Source organism: Myotis nattereri (genome assembly GCF_964212035.1).
Source record: "Myotis nattereri genome assembly, chromosome: X".
Lineage (NCBI taxonomy): Eukaryota > Metazoa > Chordata > Mammalia > Chiroptera > Vespertilionidae > Myotis > Myotis nattereri.
In genome coordinates, this window is record NC_138078.1 from 3,262,632 (window position 1) to 3,289,726 (window position 27,095).

General features: G+C 42.3%; 1 protein-coding gene across 4 annotated transcripts in view; it reads right to left on the reverse strand.

The window, feature by feature from the left end:
• Window positions 1–27,095, reverse strand: part of MID1 (midline 1) — a gene marked incomplete at both ends in the record, with an annotated part of 110,423 nt that overhangs the window by 13,607 nt on the left and 69,721 nt on the right. For 2 of the 4 annotated variants that reach the window (XM_081080922.1, XM_081080920.1), the window contains 4 exons: window positions 3,765–3,908; window positions 9,657–9,784; window positions 18,722–18,870; window positions 25,822–25,929. In XM_081080922.1, coding sequence (XP_080937048.1) covers window positions 3,765–3,908; window positions 9,657–9,784; window positions 18,722–18,870; window positions 25,822–25,929 — 529 coding nt within the window. Of the gene's footprint in view, window positions 1–3,760; window positions 3,909–9,656; window positions 9,785–18,721; window positions 18,871–25,821; window positions 25,930–27,095 lie in introns of all 4 variants that reach the window. The other 2 variants (XM_081080919.1, XM_081080921.1) reach the window with 2 other exon arrangements.

Consider the following 27,095-nt stretch of genomic DNA (forward strand, 5'->3'; position numbering starts at 1 on the left):
TGGCAAATATAGAGCTAAGGCCTTTTCTTTTGTTATCTTAACCATGTGAGGTTAAACATTACCTCTTCTTACAGATGAGAAAACATTCAGAGGATGTTAAATCATTTGCCCCAAATTATAGAGCTAGTGAGGTCCAAAGATGGAATTCACATCCAGGTCTCCCGCAGTCACTACAAATATGTATTGTATTAAAGCAGAAAGTAATCTGAAAATGCTTGATTCTCAGTAATCCTTTTACTTAAATTCTTTTCTTTTTTTTTTTGCCGTTTGATTCTGTTGTGATCAGGACATCACTGCATTGGTTTAATGTGCATTAAAGAGATGAACAATTCCCGATACCAACAAGCTGATGAGAGCACTCCAGTTAGATGAGCACCTGCACTGTCACTGTTTTCCACCTGTCCTGGGAGAATGGGCCTCTCTGGCACTGTGGTTAGATAAGGCAGGTCCCTAATCTTCATTAAGCCATTTGCATTTATTTCCTTGTGGTGCCTGGTTTCCAGGGATAAAACCCCTTATCTAGAATCACCCAGCGTAAAACTCTTGAGTTCATGGTGCTCAGTAGTGTTGCTGTTGTTGGATTTCTGTACGCACAGCCCTTTCTCATCTATTCCATTTATGTCTTGTTTGGTATTATGTTCCATGACAACAGCATGGAGGTCAAGTTAGTCACATTTAGCCATCTAAGAAACTCCTAGTTTCAAGCTATAGCAGCGGTTCTCAACCTGTGGGTCGCGACCCCTCTGGCGGTCGAATGACCCTTTCACAGGGGTCGCCTAAGACCATCCTGCCTATCAGATATTTACATTATGATTCATAACAGTAGCAACATGACAGTTATGAAGTAGCAACGAAAATAATTTTATGGTTGGGTCATAACATGAGGAACTGTATTGAAAGGGCCAGAAGGTTGAGCTATAGATATATTCCTTTCGTTTGGGCTCATCCATGGGCTTGCTTGGATAATGGCATGTCACAGACAGGGGCTTGAAAACACGTGTGCAATCGGGGCCTGCCCTTACACCTTCACCTCTGCAATCACCAGGAGAACATGTTTGAGCTCAGCTGCAGCGGAGAGCTGTGTAGCAGTTGAGTTGCTCCCATCATCAGCCTGACATGCGAGGGAGCCTAACCAAGAATAGCAGGACCTTTTAGCTGCCCCCAGCTGATTCCAGATGCACAAGCAATAAACATGAATTGTTCTACTCTATTTAGGTTCTGTGGTTTGGTCTATTAAGCAAAAACCAACCGATACAAGGCCCATCAGTCCAGGCCAAGACTATATGTACTGTCTAAATGCCCATGGTCATTTGATCCAAGAAATTTCAGGAGAGATATAACCACCTATGGTGGACATGCCCTTGTGTGGCCTCCATAACTCCCACTCCACATTATTCATGACTTTGTATAATCCTCTCTCCTTGAGGGTAGGCATGACCTATGACCTGCTTCTAATCAACAGATATGGCAAAGGACAAATGTCTTATCTATCATTCCAGTAATATTACATTATATGGCAAAGGTGAAAGGAGTTTGCAGATGTAATCCGTTGACTCCAAGTTAATCAAATCGAGAATATTCAGGGCAGGGCTAAGCTAATCAATCAAGCTCTTTAAAGAAGGGTTTAGAGGTGAGAGAGTTGAAGTAGCAAAGCTCTTGCTCTCGCTCTCGACTTTGAAGAAGCAAACTTCCATGAATTCCACAACAAGAATGAAATAAATTCTGACCGCAACCTGAGGGAGCTAGGAAGTGAATTCTTCTTTAATTGGACCTCCAGATGACAATGCGGCCCAGCCAATAGCTTGCTTTCAGGTTTATGGAGCCAGTTAAACTGTGCCCAGAATCCTGACCCATGGAAACTGAAATAAATGGGTGTTATTTTAAGCTGCTAAGTTTTGGAAAATTTCTTACACAGCAATAGAAAACTGATGTAATTTTTCCTGGATTAAGCAAAAACAAATTCAGAGAGCTGTAACATTACTTCGTGGGCTAAGAAGCATCCTTTAGGTATAACATGACTCCAAATGTTTCTTTTTCTGGTTACATTATTCGCTCATCAACAAATGGTGCATCTATCAATCCCCTGTGTGCTTTCACAGAACCGACTCTGTTTTTTTGACACAATGCTTACTGTTCCAAGTTCACTTTTGGCAACAAATCATCCCTCCATTTCCTTCCTTTCTTCTTCTTCTTCTTTTTTTAATCCTCACCTGAGGATATTTTTCCATTGTTTTTTAGAGAGTGGAAGGGAGAGGGAGAGACAGAGAGAAACACGGATGTGAGAGAGACACATCAATGGGTTGCCTCCAGCATGCCCTGGACCAGGGCCAGGAGCCTGCAACTGAGGTAGGTGCTCTTGATCGGAATCAAACCCAGGACCCTTCAGTCCACAGGCCTACACTCTATCCACTGAGCAAAACCAACTAGGGCCCCTCCATTGTCTATGCTCTTCTCACACCTTCATGCTATCCTTTTCTGATTGTCTTGGAATTTCTGACCATCTTTCGAATTTCATCTTTTTTAAATGAATGTTTGATACAATCTCTGGTAACATTTTCATAAAAGCTTCCAAGGCAGGCCAATTAGGGAGCAGAAAGGCAGAGGGTTGAGGAGGGGAAGCTGGAAAAGGGGGATATGAGAAAGACAGGGGGAACCATTTGTTGGTATGGGTCATTTATACTTTAGTCCTTTAGAAGCGGGGTCTTTCGGCATCTCCCTTTTAACTAATCCTAAATCAAATTTCTATTTTAAGCATCACATGCCTCAGACTTACTTGTGCTAGGAAAGAACAGTGTAAAGAGAGAATAGGTTTATACAATAAGAGCACATTCAGCTGATGTGGATTTATTCAAAACATTTCTTGGTTGAAAAGTTACTTCTATTTTATTCTACTTGGACATATTTCTATTTCTATTTGCTAAAGAAGTTTCAAACTTGCTCCCCTGAAAAGTCCATTCTTCTAGCCCTTTGCCATTTACTCAAGTCAATTTAAGTAACTCTGTGGGTGGGGAGGAGTGTTTCTATTATCATCTCTCTGGCCAGCTACTGCTCTGTGAGATCATTGAACTATCCCTGATATCAAATAGCTCATGGGCCCCAAGTCAGAGAGGAGCCTCTCTGTGTTTCACGTAAGGTCTGACATTCTTCCCAGGTGGGGGGCCATTTACCGACATTTCAAATGATGGCCCTGGCCTCTGAATGGGCCCAGGTAGCTGGTATTCTTTAGCTGTTCATTTTATGAAATCCTTTTTTAAAAATTGTGAAATAACACTCAGAAAAGTACATCAAATTAAATGTATGATATACCCATGAAATAACCAGAATATAGCCAGAAAGTGCTGTTAACCCCATGATCCCCCATGTATTCCTTCCCAATGGTGCCACTCCCCTCCCATCCCAAAGGCAGCCATCATCCTGACATTTATTTATAGTTTTTACACGTATGCATGCATCTCTAAACAAAACTGTATATTTTTAAGTTATGGATGTGTAAGTGGAATCATGCTGCATATATTCTTTTGTTTCCCACGTAAGATTCATCCATGCAGTGTGCTAGAGATCATAAATTTTCGACGCTATTTGGCCCGTTATTTTTACTAGTACAGTACGAGTTAGCGCTATCATTTTCTTGGTTAGGAAAAACAAGCCAATAAATATTGTGCATTCTTTCTTTCCTCATCTTCCCTTGATGTTTATGTTCAGAAATAGAATTTATCAGAAAACAGTTACCAGACAGAGAAATCAGTAGGGCGTCTGATACTCACTGACAACGTTGGCTTGCCCGGTGAATATGGTGTACTGGAGCTCATAGGAAACCACACTGAATTCATCATCAGAGGTCCAGTGAACAGTGATGGTGTCATAGGAAGCCGTGCAGAGCTCTTCTCTAATTGTGGGAGGGTTGGGAGCTGTGGGCATCAAGAATGGTCATCAATGGAGAAGCATTCAACTCTGGGATACATTTCAGAGATGTTTGACAGTCAAAGCGGGCCTTTCTAAATAGCTCCCTCAGGACTCCTGTCCTCGAGATGCTGACCCCAACTCAACATTTGGTTGGTCTGTTATCAGTGTGATTTTTAATGGGTAGTGTGACTTCAACCTGCCAGCATGGACTTATCTCTATTTATTCTGAAAACATGTTTAGAGGTTAACCCTTTGCGGTCCAATTTTATTTTTGGAATTCAAACAGTCTGGTCCAAATTAATTGATGGGATTGAATGTTGAAGTTATCTGTCTCACTAGACCTCAGCTCAATGTTGGACCTGCTCCTAGCACCTGGTCTGTCGAGTCGCCTCCACGTTGGACCGAAAAGGGTTAAACAAACAATACTCTCTCATCCATGAAGGAAAACAAAAAGTATTAAACAAAAAGTAAAGAAGATAAACTTTTGATATCCTATATAATACAAGTGTAATATGCAAATAGACCAAATAGTGGAACGACCAGTTGGTGGGGGGGCAGGGCAGGCGAGTGGGTGGCACCAGGCCAGCCAAGGCAGGTGCCAGCGGGCAGAGGGAGGTGGTGGCAGCGGGACAATGGGGGGCAGGGCAGGCCGCTTGCTGGCCGCCAGCCAGCCCCCAATCTACCTACCAGTCACCTCCCACAGAGGGAGGCCAGACTGTGGCCTAAGCCATCAGTTGAACATCCCCCGAGGGCTCCTGGACTGCAAGAGGGCACAGGCCAGGCTGAGGGACCGCCCCCCTCCCCAAGTGCACGAATTTTCGTGCACCAGGCCTCTAGTTTCATCTATATTAGAGGGATGGTAAATTTTTTTGGTAAAGGGTTAGATGGTAAATATTTTAGGCTTTGTGGGCTCTGTTGCAACAACTTAATTCTGCCTTAGCATTATGAAAGCAGCCAGACAATTTGTATTGAAATGGACATGGACATGTTCCAGTCAAACATCATTTATAAAAACAGTTGAGGGAAAAAAATGAAAGAAACAACAACAACAAAATACACAAGTGAGGACCAGATTTGGCCTGTGAGCCAAAGTTTGCCAACCTCTGAGCTACGTAATGCCACATATTTTTTAAAAATTGTAATAAAACATAAATGAATTCCCTAACTTGATAAAGCAGATTAATCTCAGTTCAAAAGTAAATATTATGTCACCCCAATCAACTTAATTTTTTTAAAAAAAGTAAATATTATGCCTACTGTGGAAAGGGTAGCTACTAACTCCACTATTATTAGTATATTATTTTTAATTTTTATTGAACGTATGGGGTAATATATATATATATATATATATATATATATATATGCCTAAGCAACCGACTGACTGCCTGACCAGCCGGTAGCTATGACACACAATGACCACCAGAGGGCAGATGCTCAATGCAGGAGCTGCCGAGCAACAGCAACTTTGCAGAGTGCCCTCTTGCACTCCAGGACCCCTCGGGGGATGTTGGACTGCCGTTTTTGGCCTGATCCCTGCAGGCCAGGCCGAGGGACCCCACTGGTGCATGAATCTGTGCACCAGGCCTCTAGCTGGTTAATAAAATTATATAGGTTTCAAGTGTACAATTCCATAATACATTTTTATATTTAAAACTGTATCCAAATGGAAAAATACTGGAGTTTGTTATCCCTTAACAGGTAACCCAAAGAATTATTTGAAAATTTTCTTCCACTAGATGTTTTGATGGCTTATAAAAAAACGTATTAAGGTGGCCCTATTTTCTTCTCATTTATAGGTGATCTTTCAAATTAAGAACAAGACTAACAATCCATCAAAGAAGTACATTTCCCTTCCCCAAGGAAAACATGATTCTTTGGCATTTGGTTAACTTTATCACTGGAGAAGGCTGCTGTTTTATGTCTTAAACACATTCTGCAGCAGAGAAGTCTAAATCCTACCAAAATAATGATTTTAAGTTGACTTCTACTGGATAGATTTCAGTAACTGGTTTTATGAGAAGAGTTTGTGAGCAAAAACTAGAAAAAGAGTAGGCAGTGAGTGCTTTGCATGGGCAATAATATTTGACATCAGGGGTTGGCAAATGATGGCTTTGGGCCAAATCTGGCCCACTGCCTGTTTTGTAAATAAAGTTTTATTGGAACATAGCCAGGCTCATTAATTTATGTATTGTCTATGGCTGCTTTTGTGCAACAGCAAGGTTGAGTAGTTGTAACCATATGTCCTGTACAGCCTGAAATATTTAGGTGAAGAGATTTAAAAAAATATATCTGCCACATAGACATGGACAACAGGGTAGTGATTGCCAGAGAGAAAGGGGGTAGGGGCAGGTGGAAGTGGGCAAAAAGGGGATAGAGATGTGAAAAGACTTGGCTTTGGGTAGTGAGCACACAATCCAGGACTGCTGGCTCCTAACCACTCTCCTGCCTGGCCTGCCTGATCGTCCCTAACCACCTCTGCCTGCTGGCCTGATGCCCCTAACTGCTCCCCTACAGGCCTGATCGCCCTTAATTGCCTCTGCCTCAGCCCCAGCCACTGTGGCTTTGTCTGGAAGGACGTCGGGAAGATGCCTGGTCTAATTAGCATATTACCCTTTTATTAGTACAGATGTGGTCCCTGTTACTGTGGGGTCATCCTGCGTGAATCAGTGGAAAAATACTTATTTTCCCACAATCTAAATAGTTCATCGAATTATTTCTCCATCAACCACTGTGGAAAGAATTTGTTCCTTCTGCATTGCAATACATGATTAAATGTAAAGAAAACTTATGTCCAAAATGGGCAAGTAGCTGTGAGACACATGGCAGTAGCTGCCGTCGGGGAGGAAATGTCCCCTCTCTGGGTTATTAACTTGACATAACACTTAGAGGCATGTCTAGGGGAAAAAATCTTGTTTTTACAGTCAGGCAGGCTAACCCTGTTTTGATTAGAAACCCAATGGCTATGTCCTGAGAAGTCAATACCCAATTTACTGTCGATGAGAACAGGAACATGCTGCCAATTTCAATATTCATGGCATGGGTACCAGAACTGGAATTTTCTTGCCTCTCTCATAAACAGGACACAAGAAATGGCGGGCTAATACTTCACAAACACTTCATTTCCTGCTTACAAATGTCTGATAAACTATTTGGACTTGGCAATATCAACCAAGCATCGTGTGTTATGGCCAGAATTGATGTTATGTCTAGAAATGGGCCAAATTTGTATTTGAGGTTGACAGCTAAGAAGGCATAATAGCAGGTACCCCATATGGTCTGTAGTTTGGCATAAACAGCCATCGGGATGATATATGATGTGCATGTTACTAGTCAGTGCAAACTACTTTCCCAGTTCCCCTTTAATCAGTACTTAGGCATTCGCAGAGAGATTAGAATGGGCAGACATCACTGAAATACTATTAAACAATTATTGAGAAATGGGGAGGACACACTCTTGTCAACAAAACACTGATTTTGTGCAGAACGGTCATGTGCCCAGCCAGACATTTTTTCAGTCTTTTCTGCCTTTGGACATGACCTTGCAACATGGCTCTGGCCCACAAGACACAAGCTGAAATTTGCTAGATGGGTCTTCTGAGCAAACTTTCTGTTCTCCTGATAAACAAAGACACTCTTGGCTGACGGAAGTTTTTGTCATCATTTCCCCTCTGTCCCTCTCTTTTTGTCTCTAACTTGAGCATAATACTTGGAGGTGGAGTCCTCCTGTTGCGATCATGGGGCCAAAAGCAACACAATGAAGGTGACAGAGCAGAAAAAGAGAAAGTGTGGAGTCTGAGGTCATCCCTGAACCCTGCCCAGCCTTAGAGCACCTGCCTCTGTCCCCCTGCTTCATGATATGAACACTCTTTGATGGCTCTAGTCACCGTTAATTGGATTTTCTGTTGCAACTACACTCATTGCTAAATGATATAAAAACCAAAAGAGAATTTTAACTAGACCTGGGCTGTCTAATACATTAGCCACAAACTACACATGGCTCTTAAATTTCAATTAAATTTAATAATATTAAATAAAAGTAAAAACTCACTATCCACATTTCAAGTTTTCCACAGCCCCATGTGGCTAGCAGCTACCATACTGGAAAGTACAGATAATGTTTTTCTCATCGCATAAAGTGCTAGGACAGTGGTTCTCAACCTTCTGGCCCTTTAAATACAGTTCCTCATGTTGTGACCCAACCATCAAATTATTTTCGTTGCTACTTCATAACTGTCATGTTGCTACTGTTCTGAATCATCATGTAAATATCTGATCTGCAGGATGGTCTCAGGCGACCCCTGTGAAAGGGTCGTTCAACCACCAAAGGGGTCACGACCCACAGGTTGAGAACCGCTGTGCCAGGAGATAGTGTTAGTTTAGATACATCTCAGCGATAAAAGGTTAAAAAAGGACAGCATTACATTCATAAATACTTGAAATCAAGTTTGGCTCTGCCTGATAAATGCTCTGTGAGTTGATTTCTTTCCTTAGTAGGAGTGATATGGTTTGAAAGAAGAATGACATGAGACAAAGTTGGTGGGCTGACTTGTCTCCCTTGTAAATGCAGAAAGCCTGAAAGCAGCACCTCGGGTCCTTGCAAAGAAAAAAACTGATCTTCTGGGTACAACGCTCCTTGAATACGGAACTCCTCGCTTTCTGTGCAGACTGTAAAAACCAACGCCACACAAAGCTTCCCCTCTCCTCCGCCTTCCCGTAAACACGCACACATGGCTTTGGAGTGGAGATGCTGCCGCCGCGCCGAGTTAGGGATGTGGTCCCCAGGGGGCTGCACAGCCTGAGCACAGTGCACATCTGGCTTCACTAGATCCACCGAGCCTTCCTGCAGCCACAAGCATGGGTGGCTTCCGCTAACACAAACAAGGTCATCTAAACAGTCCACATTCTCCCAGCCAGTGTTTTCAGCTCCCACTTTAGAGGTTAACAGCACAGAAAAATTTGGAAGCATGGTTAGGAATAGGACTCGCCTGAGGTTTTTTTTTTTCTTGTTGTTGCTTTGGGTTTTTAAGCTGGACTTCCCAATATCATGCTTATCAGAAAGCACAGGATTGAAACAGGGCACGAGGAATTCGAACGTGATTTGGGGAACTGTTTGTCGTGGTGACCTTGGCCAAGATGAAATTTAGTCTTTTACTAGAAAGAGCAGAGGGCTTGGGAGTCTGAACAGACCCAAGCCAAAACCTGCTTCTGCTATTGCCTAGCTATCTGACCTCCAGCAAGATGGATGACCTCCACCATTGCAAAATGAGGGTTATAATGCCCTACCTCCATTTGATGTTACAAAGATTAGACAGGGCTGTGAATACGAAGGGTTGGGGCAGGGTGATGTTAGCTATCGAAGTTAGCTTTCATTTTTTCCTCTGCCAACGGACTGTAAGAGACAGGTGCCCTGCTGCCATGAAATGGAAAATAGCTACGTTTCCCTACGTATCACTTTGATGAGCAACAAGGCTATCATTTGCCTTACCAATGCTCTAAGAGTGAAGGGAATGGTGTAAGTATGCTTTTAATGATGGAGATTCTCTTTTTTCCTGTATCCTCAATTAGTCTCGGACTATGTCATTTTCATTGAGAATAAAAGAGTGCCCGAAATTGTTTCTGGGATTATTAGACTCCATTCCTCAATCAGGAGCCTACATGTATCCCTGGTTTTTAGGGAACTGACCTGGTGGCAAAGTGTGGTATCATGAATATACACAATATAAAACAACAACCACCACCCACAAATACAGTACCTGTAAGGTAATCCAGACATTCTAGCAATTTCTTCTCTCGGGAAAAATCTAAGGCAAAGGTGTCAAATGTGTCATTAAGGTTGATTTCAGGAATTAGAACCTGGGAAGATGCAGTTGCCATGGAGACTCTGTAATTTAAACAAAACAACTTTTTAGCAATGTTAAGATGGCTTTCGCTATACTGACATACAATTTTAAAAAATCACAGAAAAGAAATGTAATTTAAAAATAGTGCTGTTTTACACCTGAGCCTTAAAAAGATTCATGGAACCAGCATAATACAGAGACACAATACAAATGAACTTGAGCTTAAAGAAAAGGCAGGGGAACCGGAAATGGCTTCCCTATTCCTTTTTACTATTGAGGGGGGGAAAATTCCCCATGGAGGAGAAAGAATATTCATATTTCATGTTGCTGTGTATTTAACAGCCTGGCCCCATCACATCTAACCCCAGTGAGAAGCACATAGCTGCAGGCATTTCTTCACACATCTGCCTGGGAAACTGTTTGTTCCTTTCAGACTCGACCCTGCTCCACTTCAAAGAGGAGTCTCCAAAATTTCAAACTGCATAAAAGGCAAAGTAAAGATGAAAAAAGAATGTTTCCAGATATTGGATGAGTTTAATCAATAGCTAGCCTCTCTCTAAAATAAACATTAAAAAAGGAGTTTTCGTCTGGCTCATTTTCATTCTCCTTGTATTCATTTTCTGGCACCATACTCCCAGCAGATGGCATGGAAAATATTTACGAGCTTTCTCACAGACGCCCTGAGTGGACGCACTGCTTCTCCTCTTCACTTAGGGCTGCAGGTTAGACTTCTCATTTATAAACCCTACAGCAGCGGTTCTCAACCTTCCTCATGCCGCGGCCCTTTCATACAGTTCCTCATGTTGTGGTGACCCCCAATGTCATGGTTACAAATGGAACATCATGAAAGCATATTGATTCATCACAAAAACAATATGTAATTATAGATGTGTTTTCCGATGGTCTCAGGTGACCCCTGTGAAAGGGTCGTTCGGCCCCCAAAGGGGTCGCGACCCACAGGTTGAGAACCGCTGCCCTACAGCAAGGTACAGGTAAGTATCAATGTTCACAACTGGCAAACCCACAGAGATAAAAAGTAGGCTGGTGGTTGCCAGGGGCCGGGGCAAGGCAGCAATGTAGAGTGACTGCTCATGGCTATGGAGCAGTGGTCAGCAAACTGCGGCTCGAGAGCCACATGCGGCTCTTTGGCCCCTTGAGTGTGGCCACGAAGTTTCAATCGCACTATATGTGCGCGCCCGCACATGGTACTTGGTGGAAGAGCCATACTCAAGGGGCCGCAGTTATGGGGCGATGAAAATATTTTGGAACTTGATTAGAGGTAGTAATTGTAGAGCACTGTGAATGGACTAGATACCACTGAACTGCATATGTAAACATGGTTAATTCTGTTATGTGAATTTCACCTCCATAAAAACAATTTACACCTGTGAAATGCTCACATGCGCCGGCACATTTTCAGCACTGTAGTGAGAGAGAAGTAGAGGAAAAATCGTCAGAATGACATTGGGATCTGAAAGAAGAGCTAAAGGGTGTCCCAAAATTCACGCAAGATTTGAATTTTGCGTGAGCATTAACAACAACAACAACAACAAATAAAAGCCCAATTTTACTTGGTTTATTGAATCAGATTCTAGTATCTGTTGCCCTTTGATGTCAGTCCCTTCAATTTGATAAGCATGACCAAGTACCAATGCTGGCCCAGGAGCAGGGACAAGGAAGACCAATGAAGACCACGGCTTTGTGTCTGTGCCAGCAAAGGAATGGAGGCCATTTACGTGAGGTGCTATTCCATACATAACCCTAGATTGGATACTTTATGAATCAATAAACAATTTACAATTTTTAATTATAAACCTGTGTTTTCTATCAAAATTACTTCTTGCGTGAATTTTGGGACACCCTTTATAAGTGCATGAGTGAGAGTGGAGAATCTACACTCACCACCTTACTTACCCTTTTGCCAAGAAGCAGTGAATAACAGTTGTGATTTTGTTTGCTAAATATCGCACCCAAGGGAATTGGACTAATTATTGTGACTAATAACTGCTAATGTAAACTAATGAGTAAAGGGATATGGTCATAACTGCTAATGTAAACTAATGAATAAAGGGATATGGTCAAACTGTATTTAAAAAATGCCTTCCTGCCCTGGCTGTTGTGGCTCGGTTGATTGGGTGCCAGCCCGTGCGTAGTAGGGTTGCGGGTTCGATTTCTAGTAGGAGGCAAGCAGGAGGCAGCCAATGTTGTGCTCGCACATAGATGTTTCTCTCTCGCCCTCGCTAAATAAATCAATAAAAATAATTTTTAAAAATGTTTTCCTTATGACCCGTAAACACAAAAACTCCTTAAAACTCAGAGAGATCCTAGTGTTTTTCAGCAAATACTTACTAAGCCCGAAAGGATGCCATGTACTGAAGAGCCCAAAGAATTTGCAACAATGCAGAAAAGTTAAAAGAAATGCTCTAGCCCTAGCTGGTTTGCTCAGTGGATAGAGCATCAGCCTGCGGATGAAGGGTCCCGGGTTTGATTCTGGCCAAGGTCACATGCCTGGTTGCAGGCTCAATACCCAATGGGGGTGTACAGGAGGCAGATGATCAATGATTCTCTCTCAATATTAATGTTTCTCTCTCTCTCTCTCTGTGCCTCCCTTCCTCTCTGAAATCAATAATTTTTTTTTGGGGAAAAAAGAAATGCTCTACACCTGAAACTAATACAACATAATACTGAATGTAAACTCTAACTGAAAAATAAATGAAGACAAAGAAATGCTATAGTGCCCACTGAACTCCTCCAATAGAAATTTCAAAGTGAAACCCCAATTGATTCTGTGTCACGATGTCCAGTAGGGAGAATTGCAATGAGTTATTATGAAACAAGTGCCTGATTTTCTATTGCGTTTCCCTGACATACACATGTAACACAGATCTTGTGCTCAACAGGTTAGCAGTGGTTCTCAACCTTCTGGCCCTTTAAATACAGCTCCTCATGTTGTGCCCCAACCATAAAATTATTTTCGTTGCTACTTCATCACTGTCATGTTGCTACTGTTCTGAATCGTCATCTCAATATCTGATCTGCAGGATGGTCTTAGGCGACCCCTGTGAAAGGGTTGATCGACCCCCAAAAGGGCCGCGACCCACAGGTTGAGAACCGCTGGGTTAGAGGATCTCAATTGCTCTCAACAGGTAATCTTGCTTTGGCACTTTTTCTGTCCAGTGGCAGAAGCCTCTGTTTAGGCTCATCCAAAATAGATTTCATTCCTAAGCTCCTGCTGGTTCTAGGGGCCACACGCAATGAAATAAAACATGCTTTGGTCCAGCGACACTGATAAAAATGCCTGCCATGTGGATGGCGGGAACTTTGGGGAGTGGGAATGGAAAGGCTGGAAGTTCCTAAGCCTGGGAGGCAAAGACTGACAGCAAGGCTCTTTGGAGACTCCTGCAGCTTTTAACACCAACACATTTTTTTATGGAAGGCAAGATATTTATCTTTGGCTACAATTTCAAATTCTTAATTGGAGTGACGGCCAAGGGGAGCTCTGCCAATTTCAACATTTTAGGCTGTGTTTTTATTCCCCAAATCCTTGTTGCCCATCTTCTGGCCTTTCAGATAAGTTGCCAAAATCCACCTGGGCCATCAGTGTATGCCACTTTCTCAATTCCTCCCTTTTACACTCACGACTGTGTGTGTGTGTGTGTGTGTGTGTGCACGCACGTATGTGAGTGCATGTGTGTGCATGCTTGTGGGTATGTGCACTAAGCTTTTAACGTATCGGGGCAAATGAGGGCAGTGTCACAGCTTGATGCTTAATAGGGGGGGCTGCGCATTACTCCCTGTTTCTGACTACTCCGATGCCCCTAATCTCCATGACACTCAGTTGCTAGCAGCCACATGGGGCTACTTTTCCGGAAGGTGGATATGTCGAGAGCTACACTGCTCACAGGTTTCTGCCAAACAGCCAGTGTCAGGGGAAGACGCTCTACCCTTCCTGCCTAATATCCCCACCTCCTTGCCCAACCCCTGCCAACGGCGCTTAACTGTGCCTCTCTCAGGTGGGCAGTCCACAAGGCACATTACCGTGGGAAAACCTGATGAGGTCTCAGAAACCGAACACAGCCTACTTTGGTCAGCTCAGGATTTCCCAAATGCATTTGGCTCCTCGACCTTGGTGTTTTAATGCCAATTAACACCCTGCAGAACACACTTCAAAAACCATGCACTAGCCCTAGCCGGTTTGGCTCAGTGGATAGAGCATCAGCCTGCAGACGCAAGGGTCCCAGGTTCGATTCCGGTCAAGGGCACATACCGCGGCTGCAGGCTCCTCCCTGGCCCAGGCCCTGGTCAGGGAATATGCAGGAGGCAACCAATCGATGTGTCTCTCTCACATCAATGTTTTTCTCTGTATTTCCCTCTCTCTTCCACTCTCTCTAAAAATCAGTGGAAAAATATCCTCGGGTGAGGATTTAAAAAACAAAAACAAAACAAAAAACCATTCATCAGATGTGCTCTGATTCTTATACTCAAGTGCATCTCCCCAGAGCTGACAGCTGGAGTTCTTGGCATTGTATTCTGGGAAAGTCTGATGGATCTTGGAACTGCCTGTGCTGGTGAGGGACAAAGAGATCACCTTCTGGAGTTGGGCCCCTCCTAAGAACCCTGAAAAAATGCATACTGCTCAGAGGGAACTTTCTTTTTACCATACTCTTCATGCAGATAATTTGCTACTAAGAGTGGCTTTTTATTTTATTTTTTTAATCCTCACTGAGGACATGCTTAGAGAGGGAGGGAGAGAGAGAGAGAGAGAGAGAGAGAGAGAGAGAGAGAGAGAGAGAGAGAGAGAGAGAGAATTGAACCTGAGACCCAGGTATGTGCCCTGGCTGGGAATCGAACCAGCAACCTTTTGGTGCACAGGATGATGCTCAACCAACTAAGCCACTCGGGCCGGATGAAGAGTAGTTTTAATTTTAGATTTCTTATAAGTAGTAGATCAACTTTTCTTTGCTTGGATTTAGTGAAGAGTTTTGCTTATTTAATGTAATTTTATAATGATACATATACCATCACACCAAAGACCTTTACATTAGTGTAGCTTGAGAATATGGTATATGACACCGTCCACTGGCATCCACAGCATGAGGGGGAAGGAGGAGAATGTGCACTGGTTGCACGGACATCTTGTGACAGGAGCTGGACTACATACATGATTTCATTGTCTCCCTCCAACAGCCATGTTCGGTAGGAGTCATCGGTCCTATTTCAGAGATTTGTTCACTCATTTATTCATGTCAGGCAGCTGGCTATGCGCTGGGGCTACAGTGGTGAAAACAAGATGGCTGCAGGTCCTGCCCATCGGGAACTTAGGAGCAGAAGTGCTCGCAAGTGTTAAGGAGCAGCCCAATATTATCCATAAGCTCTACTAAGCCAGTGGTCGGCAAACCACGGCTCCCGAGCCACATGCGGCTCTTTGGCCCCCTTCAGTGTGGCTCTTTCACAAAACACCGACTTCTGCGCATGGGCCACGAAGTTTCAATCGCACTGTACGTGCGCGCCCGCACGTGGTATTTTGTGGAAGAGCCACACTCAAGGCGCCAAAGAGCCTCATGTGGCTCGCGAGCCACGGTTTGCTGACCACGGTCCTAAGCAATAGCACAGAGCCAAGCACTTGATTCCAAAGCACATGCATCGCCTACAATGTAAAGCTTGAGGCCCCCCTCGCTCTCTTTTATTGATGTTTCTGAATTGAAAAACTTTCACAGTGTGATTTAGCTTGTAGGAGAATCTAGCTTTAGTGATTTGACAATGAAGAAAAATCGCATCCAAGTTTAACTTTAGGAAGGCCTGCAGCATTAAAAGTTTGTTCTGGACTTTCTACCGTTCAATAGAAAAATAAAGATGATTTAGAAGCATATAGGCGCTACAGCCCAAGGCAGATACAGTGCAAGGCAGAGAACCCAGAAGTCACATCCTAGAGAAGAACTTCAGTGCTGAAGAACAGAGACAGTTAGACAGAGACCAGCACTGAAGTAAAGACATGCAAGGGCCCTGACTGGTGTGGCTCAGTGGATAGAGCGTCGGCCTGCGGACTGAAGGGTCCCAGGTTTGATTCTGGTCAAGGGCACGTACCTTGGTTGTGGGCACATACCCAGTAGGGAGTGTGCAAGAGGCAACTGATGGATGTTTCTCTCTCATCGATGTTTCTAACTCTCTATCCCTCTCCCTTTCTCTCTGTAAAAAATCAATAAAATATATTTTTAAAAAAAGACATGCCAGGAAGAGTTGTACTGACATACTGAAACCTGAAAACATCAATCCAATCAACATTATGGAAAATATATGATGCTTAAGGTTTGTTCTTACATATGTGTCGTCATCAACGTTATCGCAGCTACTGATAGAGAGAGCTTCCATGAGCCCAATTTTCTGAGGAGAAATAACTTATGAATGAACGCGAAGAATCAGTTATGAAGTGGCAATGCTGGCATTTGAACCCAGGTTTCCCAACTCCTAGTCTAAGCCCAGTGCCCTTTTACTGCATTCCAGTTGCTGGAAAAAGAAAAAGGCTCAGGAATTGATCAACAAGAGAGAGAGAGAGAGAGAGAGAGAGAGAGAGAGAGAGAGAGAGAGAGAGAAGAAATAGAGGGACAAAGACTCCTGGCACGTGTTTACAGGCACTATGTATTCAAACTTGATGGTGGTTTAGACCAATGAGCCACATGCGACTCTTTGGCCCCTTGAGTGTGGCTTTTCCACAAAATACCGACTTCTGCGCATGGGCCACAAAGTTCAATCACACTGTACGTGCGTGCCCACACGTGGTATTTTGTGGAAGAGCCACACTCAAGGGGCCAAATCGCCGCATGTGGGTAGCGAGCCGCGGTTTGCTGACCACTGGTTTAGATTTCTCATAAGTAGGAGGCCAACTTCCTTATGCCTGGATTTAGTGAATAGTTTTGCTTATTTAACATAATTTTACAAAAGTCCATAATCACACCAAGAATTGTACATTAGCGTGGCTTGAGAATATAATATACAACCCATTTGTAGAAAGGGAAATCGGCCATGTTTCTGTTCTTGATGAGTGTGGACTGATAGAGGCAGAGCTGAATGGAACCGCATATGTGCTTGTGCTGTACTTCAAACGCAGGTCTTCTTTCAGAATGTTCTATCGTCACTATTATGGGGTCATTATTCTCTCCCCTCGCTATGTGAGACTTTTTCCATTATACTTCATCTAATTTTTAGGGGTTGATGAGAAAGGCAGTTCACAATAGCCATTTCATCTGGACAGCTCATGATTTATAGCTGGAGAAAGGTACTCTTGGATCCCAGCTAGAAAGCATGATTAAGTGTACTCGCTTGTCTAGGAGAGTGTCCTGGGTACATGAGTACTTGTGCTGCGTGCAGTTTTTAATTTTCAGATGAATATGAAGCAATCAGATATAGTTCAGATGAGAACAACGAACACAATTAAACACTTGGAACTTAGAAGTCATGAGGAAGGAACTGGCTTCTCTGACAGAAGAAAGGAGATCATTTTACGGATATAAGAGGGATGAGAATCAGCTCTTAGCCACATACTTTGGAAGAGAAAACTATCCAACCAGTCGGAGAAGGAAATTTAAGAAATAACACAATGAAGTCGGCTGTATACTACACCAAACTTGTAAAAACCCTGTACATTACTCTCATTGAAAGAATGGTGAAAATGAAAATGAAAATATCCGTGCCTACCTTTATGTGATATTTTGAGAATTAGCACAGTGTCCAACACAAGCAAGCATTTAATAAATAGTTTTCTTTCTCCTTCCTTGAAGAAATTCAAGGCCTAAGATGGTGATTTTTTTTTTTTTCCTGGACAAGGGGTTGGCAAAGTACAGCCTGTGGGCCGAATTTAGCCTGTTTTTGTTTTTAATTTTTTATTAAGTTATTACATATGTGTCCTTATCCCCATATTACCCCCCATCCCCCGTTTTTTAAATGGTTTATTGGAACACAGCCACGCCCATTCATTTCCATATTACCTATATAGGCTGTTGTCGAGCTACAGCGGCAGAGTTAAGTAGGTGTGACCGAGACCTTATAATCAGCATAGCTGAAAGTATTTACTCTCTGGTCCTTTACAGAAAAAGCTTGCAGACTCCCGCTCGGGGAGAAAGACCAGCATGAAGGAGCTGTCTGGCGTCTTCTAGCAACAGGATTCGATTGTTTTGTCTAAGGGGCAGGGCAGTTGACTGTGAAAATTAGAATGAATAAAAGGTCCAGGCCATCTGCACTGGTTATGGAGATGTCGCTAAGGTGGTGTTCGGTGCTTTGCTTGGGCTCCACTGGGATGGCTATAGGTGTTGGCACCGGTGAAGGTCAGTAATGTTTATGCCGATCAAGTACACGCACTGACGGAGCACTGACCACTCCAGGTTTACTGCCCACTAAACAGTCACGTGATATCATTTTTATGTTTCCTGTCCTGGAATAAAGTGTATTTTAAAAGCGGGAGGTATGAGGTTGACAGTTTGGTCCTTCCTCTCCCATGTGAGTTGGCCTTGACCTTTTCAGGAGGTGAAACTTCTCAACCAAATAGAACAGGCCTAACAGAGAACAACACCTGGCCCATTTTTCTTCAGTAGATGAGCCTTGAAATGGAAGAAAAGATTCCCTTTTATGTTTTTTCCTTCTTCCTGATTCTTTACTATCAAGAGCATGATAAGATCAGGCCTGAGAGTCACAATGCGTGCTGTTTTTGTGCCCTCATAAGTTCCCCCGCTTCAAAAGCAGGCCGATTTTATTCTTTCGAACTGGTGGCCTCTTATTTCAAAGGCCCTGAACTCCAGGCTGCTACTGAAAAGTCCCCGACATGTCAAAGGGAAGCATCTTCAGTGGGGACAAAGCAACTCAAAGCGTCTATTCTGTCCCTACTCAGCCTTGAAAATGAAAACAAAAGCAAGGCGAGGGCAAGGCCAACCAATCACACCCGAGACACAGCAGCTCAGCAGCTGCCTTCCCAGCGGCCCCGCACTCACCTCTCGGTGATATTCTTCGCCGTCTGCAGGAACCGCGCGTGGTCATTCTCCTTCAGCGAGTGCTCGGCTTGGGAGATGAGGGATGCCGAGCGCTCGATGCACTGTTTGCAGTTGGCAATCTGCTGGGCCAGCTTGCGGAGCCTCATCACCTTGGAGAGAAGCATGGAGAGCGTTACACGAGTCTCCTCGTGCCGTGAAAGTGCATCGGGCTAGCTAGACCCTTCTGAAGCGCGGATTTTGTTGTATGAGCCGTCCTTCAATACAAGGTCAAAACGTAGGCTCAGGGAGATAGGGAAATACAGCCATCTGTCATGGAGTCTGCTCTTAGCAGCGGTTCTCAACCTGTGGGTCGCGACCCCTTTGGCGGTGGAACAGCCCTTTCACAGGGGTCGCCTAAGACCATCCTGCCTATCAGCTATTGACATGACGATTCATCACTGTAGCAATATGACAGTTAGGAAGCAGCAACGAAAATAACTGTATGGTTGGGTCACAACATGAGGAACTGTATTTAAAGGGCCAGAAGGGTGAGAACCACTGTCTTACATATTCTTTATCTCCCTGGAGAAGTGTTGCTAATTTGTTTTATGAAGAAACACTGAATTGCGAATTGCTTCCCTGTTGATGGGGGGAAGGTGTTGCTCAGTGGTAAGTTATAGAGGGTCACCGGGCCTCTTGCCTTGACTACTACACCCCATTACAGTAAGATCGCAGAGCATGCTGGAACTGCGTCTTCGTTTTCAGCTTTGCCATCAAAAAACATCACATCTCTAGGGTACAGTAAAAGCCAGTGTAAAAAGTTCTTTGCAGCCGAAACCGGTTTGGCTCAGTGGATAGAGCGTCGGCCTGCGGACTGAAGGGTCCCAGGTTCGATTCCGATCAAGGGCATGTACCTGGGTTGCGGGCACATCCCCAGTAGGAGGTGTGCAGGAGGCAGCTGATCGATGTTTCTCTCTCATCGATGTTTCTAACTCTATATCTCTCTCCCTTCTTCTCTGTAAAAAATCAATAAAATATATTTTTTAAAAAAAGTTCTTTGCAACCCATGGTATAAAACTGTGATATAAAAAACATTAGGTATTATGAGTTCCCCACACTATCTAAAACTCACGTGTTAAATGAACAGAAAGTGAGCATTTTTTCCATTGATTAATATTTTTCCTGTTGAGCAGATGAGAGAAAGCCAAAAAAAGCACAGCTGGGCCATTTCCCCTCCCTGGGAACGTCATTTCCAGGCACTTTGTGCTCACTTGATAACTAAGAACTATTTTGATAAGCATTTCCCAGTCGGGATAAAAACGCATGCTTGGTTCCAGCCTTCATTCCACCCCCCGATTCTGTCTTACTTGAAAAGGACCCTCCAACGTAATTGACCATAACCTCGGGGGCAGGCCAAGATAAGTCCACCGTAACCCACTTGACCGTTGGCTCTGGCGTTGGCAATGCGCTTCGAGATGAAGCCCTCTGGCCAGAAGCCAAGATAAAATTAGACTGCTAATTGGAATTGCCGGGTGCCTAGTGCCCCCGTCCACACAGCCGGGGCCAGGTCTTGGCTGGCTTTCTGATCGTTCCGGAATGGAAAACAGCCGCGGGTGAAAGGCTAGGGAAGAGGCCAGGTCATCTGTCTTGCAGACAAGGCTGGCTCAGGCTCCCTCCAGAATTCCTGCTCACTCCAAGAAATTCCTGCTTTCTCCAAGTCATCATTCTCATCCCCATGCAAGTCTCATCGAAGAAAAGGAAGGAAGGGGATGCCAGAGCTGGAGGCCTCGGAGGAACGTCCAATTCCAGCTCTGCCGCACTACGGATAACAGGAAATGAATGCTGAATGGAGAGGCCGCGGCCACAAGATTTCAGGCCAGAGCGAGAGAAGTTCTGGAAAGTGAAGATTTAAGGAAAGAAGTGTCCAGACTTTGGGGCAACCGAGATGTGGTCTCAAGCCTGGTAAAAGACTGCCCTCACTATGATTATAGTGACCCCCTGCAGTAGATGAACTGTGTTCATTAGTTGAATGAAAGAACACTTATTTTCCACCAAGTAGAACTGAGCTTCTAACATCATTATATCCAGAGGTAAAGCTAAGAAGGGCAGAGTCCAATTCCAGATACGAGAACATGTCCATGAGAAAATGTCAGAGGAAGGAAAAATGACTTCAAGTCCCTAGAACAGTGATGGCGAACCTTTTGAGCTCGGCGTGTCAGCATTTGGAAAAACCCTAACTTGACTCTGGTGCCGTGTCACATATAGAAATTTTTTGATATTTGCAACCATAGTAAAACAAAGACTTATAGTTTTGGTATTTATTTTCTATATTTAAATGCCATTTAACAAAGAAAAAGCAACCAAAAAAATGAGTTTGCGTGTCACCTCTGACACACATGTCATAGGTTCGCCATCACTGCCCTAGAATAAAGCAAGTACATGGAATATGTAATTATACAACATAAAGAATGCTTTCAATTATATGGCAGAATTGAAGATGTTTAATACAATTCTAACAAAAGAAAAAGACAGCCAAAATATTCCCTTAGAATAACCTCATGTCAATCACTTATCCTTTTGGCCTATTAGTGACCACACAGTTCACACATGTAACAATGCTTGAACTCTATTTTCTTCTTTCTTTTCTTCAGTCATGATACTGGAAATTAAAAGTGACATAAGTGGAAAAGAAAAGAAGCCTTAAATCAGGCATAATTTGAAGCAAGCCAAAATAAGAGCCTCCTTTGAAAATATGGGAATGTTTTACAGAAAACAATTGTTGGCATAATTTTAATTTTAGTTCAGTGTACAATTCCATCCAATAGACCAGACAGGAACTTTTCAAACCCAGTGTGCACAAGAATCAGCTGGGGATTTTTTTTTAAAGGAAAAATGAGTTGTTTGCAGTCCCTCTCCAATGTCCTAGGTAAGGGGCTGTAATTGGCAGAGCAGCAGGAATCAGCATTTTAACCAGCAATGAAAGCTTTTTGAACTGTAGGTGATGAATCATTAGTATGCTCAGGGCTAGCATTAAAAAAAAAACTACATAGAAGAGGAGAGAGGAGGAGAAGAAAGGAGCAGAGTGCATTTCTGGTAGAAAGGGCAAGTTATGTTTTAGAAAACCTTTTTTTGTTATTGTGTGCCTATGCTGAATTTGATGTCACATGTATTTCTTACTATAGGTTTCATTTAAAAAAAGAAAAGAGAAAACCATTGTTCTAAGTTGGGTGTTCCCAAACTATGGTCTGTGGGCCATATCCAGCACGAACCCTATTTGTATAAATAAACTTTTATTGGCACACTGCCACATTCATTCATTTTGGAATCTATGGCTGACTTCACACTACAACTTTGGGCAGACGTGAGCTGTTGCAACAGAGACCATATGGCAAAGCCTAAAATAGTTATAATCTGGCTTGTGCCTTTACAAAAAAAGGTTGCTGACTTAAATGATTCTAATCAGATGGCACTGATTTGCACCACTTGGTGAAACACTATCCTACATGGTATAGCACTTGAGAATCAGACACTGAGCATTTAGCAAAATACTAATTTCATTATAAACCACTTTTTAATGTATTATTTGAAAAATCTGACAAAATGAATATGATTTTGTAAAAAAAAGATTTCTATTGACTTTTAAAGAGAGAGCAAGGGAGAGGGGGAGAGAGAGAGAGACATTGATTTGAGAGAGAAATATTGATCAGTTGCCTCCTGCATTCCCTTTGCTGGGGATTGAATCGGCAACCCAGGCATGTGCTCTGACTGGGAATTGAACTGGCAACCTTTTGGTGCATGGGACGATGCCCACCCAACTGAGCCACCCTGGCCAGGGTGACATTTTTTAAAAGAAATAACTAGATACGAATACATAAGATTCTCTGTATATATGTATCACTGCTGCAGGGGAAACTTTTCTCAGTTGGCACTGTTGGGGCAGCGTGATTGCCACAGTGACATTTTTGGAATTCATTCCATACTCATCATGGAAATATTGTCTGTTGGAATGTCCTTTTAGTGGGGACATAGACCTATTTATATCATTTTATTGGTTGTTATTATTACCTTAAATATGCTTTTAAAAGTAGTCCTTGATTTTTCTTTAAATGTATTTTAAATGCTTATATATGTGTGTAGGATTCCGATCCCAATATTGCTATGGCCAAATAATTGATCCTCGATTGACACAAATATTTGAGCCGACAATGAAGTCCATACTCAGCATTTCTGTAAGGCTTCAGAAAAGCCTGAACATTTAGTCCAAGTTAATCATCTTAAATTTTGGGGAGTTAGAGTGCATAAAAGCAGTGAAGAGAAGGACCCTTTTTCTCTTTAGCTGCGACCTTCTATCTTAGATCTGTGAACATAAAATGCATATTTTGCTTAATCTGGAATTTTCCATCAGCTTTTCATGTGTTGATATGAAATGTATCCCCTACTACTGAAGAAATAAGACAATTCCTTTCCAGGGTTTCTCATGGCTCGAAACTCTCATGCAGTTCATCTAAGCATAAAGGCTGTCGAGCTATTTATTTCAAAGAATGCACAATGTTCTGAGAGCATGAATGACCAGTATGTACTAATGTGCAACAACGTCGCCAGCTTGGCAGTCTCCCCAGTGCGAGGATTTGTGGTGAGCTTATTCCCACCAGGCCTCATGGCTTTGTGATTGGCACCAGAGATGATGGAGGCACTCACGAAGTAGGTGAAATTCACCTTTGTGGTCTCCGCGATTCTGCCACTTCTATCTCCAGCTACCCAAGTGCTGGTCAGAGGGCCCTACTGTCCCTTCGCTAGATTCAGTGTCCTCAGCCTGTCCAGCCACCACCCTGGGCATCCTCACAGGGCACCAAATCCATACTCACCCTCTCTGCCCAGCTCTTCTTTTCTTCAAAACATAACTGATACCACATGCCCTGGCCAGGGACTCAGTCACTGTGAATTCTGGGGTTTGGGATCAACTAGTCCTTGGTCATGTGCCAAGTAACTCAAGAGAAAGCTGAACCAGGCACTGATCTTTTCCAGGTAACATTTGCTTTCTAATATTTCCTTCTGAGCTAATGTCCATGAGCAAATATACACTTTTTTAAAAGTGATACATTTCAGACAGTTTCAAAAGGAATATGACCTACTTTCTTGTACACAGTACCAGCGTTACCAAATCTCAATACTCTGATCATATTAATGGATTATCTAGGTGATTCCAATGGAATTATAAGGGTCCTTATAAAACAGCAGTTCTCAACCTGTGGGTCGCGACCCCTTTGGCGGTCGAACGACCCTTTTACAGGGGTCACCTAAGACCATCCTGCAGATCAGATATTGACCTGACGATTCATAACAGTAGCCACATGACAGTTATGAAGTAGCAACGAAAATGATTTTATGGTTGGGTCACAACATGAGGAACTGTATTTAAAGGGCCAAAAGGGTGAGAACCACTGTTATAAAAGAACCAGGAGAGTCAGGGTCAAAGAAAGAGATTTGAGGATGGAAGCAAAGGTCAGAATGACATGATGAAGAAGCCATGAGCCAAGGAATGTGCGTGGCCTCTAAAAGCAGGAAAAGCAAGAAGTAGATTCTGACCCAGAGCCTACAGAAAGAAACAGCACTGCCAACGTCTTGACTTTAGCCCAATGAGACTGATTTTGAACTTCTGATCTCTAGAAGAATAGATAATAAATCTGTGTTGTTTCAAGCCATCAAGCTTATGGTAATCTGTTATAGCAGCAATAAGGAGCTTCTCAACACATCTGAGTCAGACTTTGGCCAGAGAACAATTACATATGAATTTGTTAATTCACTGTAACAGCTTCAACAACTATTTGCTTTGATTTGACTTCAACTTTTCTGATCACCATCACAATGTATAAGTGTTTTTCAATCTATATAGGAAAAGTAATCTAAACATTATATAATATTAGAAGTACCTTTAAAATTCTGTAGGAAGCAGAACACATCATTAGCTATTGTAATCGCTGTGTACTACTTAACATTGCTAATTTGATTTAATTATACAGATTTTATTATGAGCAATAATAAAAGAAATTCATGAATCTGTTGTATTTTGAATGAATGTTTCTGTCTTAAATATTTACAATATTGTCTTTTGAGGGTGGCAGAGAAATGGGTAAAATAAAATGGATCATAAGTATTTCAATATAAATATAAGTAATTTTAAAATAAAGTGATGATTTTAAAGTTACCAATGGTTTCTGAATTAATTTTGAATAAATAAGAAAAGCATCAAAGAGACTGTCAAACTACAGTGGGAAGGCTGGGGAGGGTTGGGGGGGAGGTAAGGGATCAACCAAAGGACTTGTATGCATGCATATAAGCATAACCAATGGATGTAAGACACTGGGGCGGGGGGTGGGGGGGAGAGGGCATGTGGGGGGGGGAGGGGATGCTGGGGGAAGGTCAATGGGGAAAAAAGGAGACATATGTACTACTTTTGGTAATACTTTAAACAATAAAATAAAAAAGTAAAGACAGTGGTCATAAAGAATATAATATAAATGTGTAAAATGCTTTTTGAATATAGGTTACTGTAAAGCCATAGGAAATTTAAAAATGCAAACAATAAAGATTTAAAAAACACAAAAAAACTAAATATCAAACATTAGAAAGAAATACTATTAACATATCCATAAAGAGGTATGTGATATAGTGAAACTATAGGAGTTTTGCCACCATGAAATTATACATACCTAAATTCCCTCGAGGACATGAGCAAGCACTTCTAGTTTTTACATATGTATAATGTCTGATTCATTTAAACATTTATTTAATACTGTATTAATTGCTAGGACATAACAATAAATATGAAATGAACTTTTCCTCTATGGAAAGAGATGGGAAACAGTGGCTATAATAGACCAGAGCTTCATGCTGCCTCCTACAGTTGGGTGTGCACAGGAGACCATGCTAACACAAAGAAAGGGGTGGAGAAAAAAATGGCCAAATGAGGGGCTTTGAACTAGGTCTTAAAGACTAACAAGGAGATTATAGAAAATATAGAACAAGGAGATATTCAATATTTCTTAAGCTACTAAAGTGCATGGAAGTATGACATTTTCTCCAGCTAAAGAATATGAAATCTTCTGCCCTAGAAATCATACCTTCCCTTCTTTGATCTTGGTTCCAATAATTTGTCTTCTTTGCTGAATGATCTCAATAAGAAGATCACACTCCTCCATCAATTTGGCTTCTTGACGTGATGCATTGACCTACAGGATAGATAAAATGGTAAGCATTAATTTGGCCTTTGTTTTTAAGCAAATGTTCTTTTAAATGTAGACTAGTATGCTTTGGGTAATTGCTGAAAAGATAGTTAAATGTTAATACTTCTTCCAATATGCAGAGAAGACAAACATAAGGACTTACATGTTCACTTCTCATCTAGCATTCCTGGAAAAAATTATTATCCAATGATAGCAGTCTTTCTCCTAAGCCAGACTCAGCCTCAAAATCTCTGAACACAACATGTACATAGCTATTACCAATTAGTTAGAAATTGACACTTGAAATATATTTGCAACGCCTGCTTTTATATTTTGAATGAAAGTATAATTTTAGCCTGTCAACCAAAAGTACGTTTTAAAAATGAATATTAGTCATTTATGGAGGACAAATTACTATCAGTATCTTTTGGACAAATTTTCCAAAAGCAAGGGAGCAAGATTAAATCACATTCATTTCACTTTTCCCTTAAGCACAGATATCAACTTTGTATTTAATCACTATACATTTTGGGGTTGTTGTTGTTGTTTTTGTACAATTGTTTATAGAAATTCAACAAAGGTAAAACCGAGTCGGGAAGGTCTAGGAAAACACCGCCAAACAACTATGGCACATATGAATGCATATCTTCACAACTGGGACATAGCCATGTTATAAACCAGAAACGAGAACTCTGCTCACACTTCAAAGGACAGAGAAAAGGAAAAGAAAGGACACGTTGGGTCATTGATTCTACTTCTTGACTCACCGTATAAATTAGATCGATGTAGAGTCCAAGAGCTCATGCTGGAGCAAAGCCCCCTGAGTGCAAAGGTTGAAGTTCCATTTTAAAATTTTTGAGAAAAGGGTGAATTCTATACAGGGGCACCTTGGCAACGTGTCTTATTTCCACTATACTTTACATATATGCACAACATGCTTATGTAATTTCTTAACGTCCAAAGCAGGCTCTCCGCCTCCAGGTAAACATGCTTTAACCGGAAGGTCTCGGCCTGCTCTGCCAGGTCTGGGCACACGTCTAGATGGAGTATTTGTGTTGATGAAGTCCAGGGCAAGTTCCCTCCTACCCAGGAAACCGGGAAAGTTGGCAATCATAAAACAATAAAAACACTGGTATGCACTCACACCTTGCATAAATAACTTTGAAAAAATT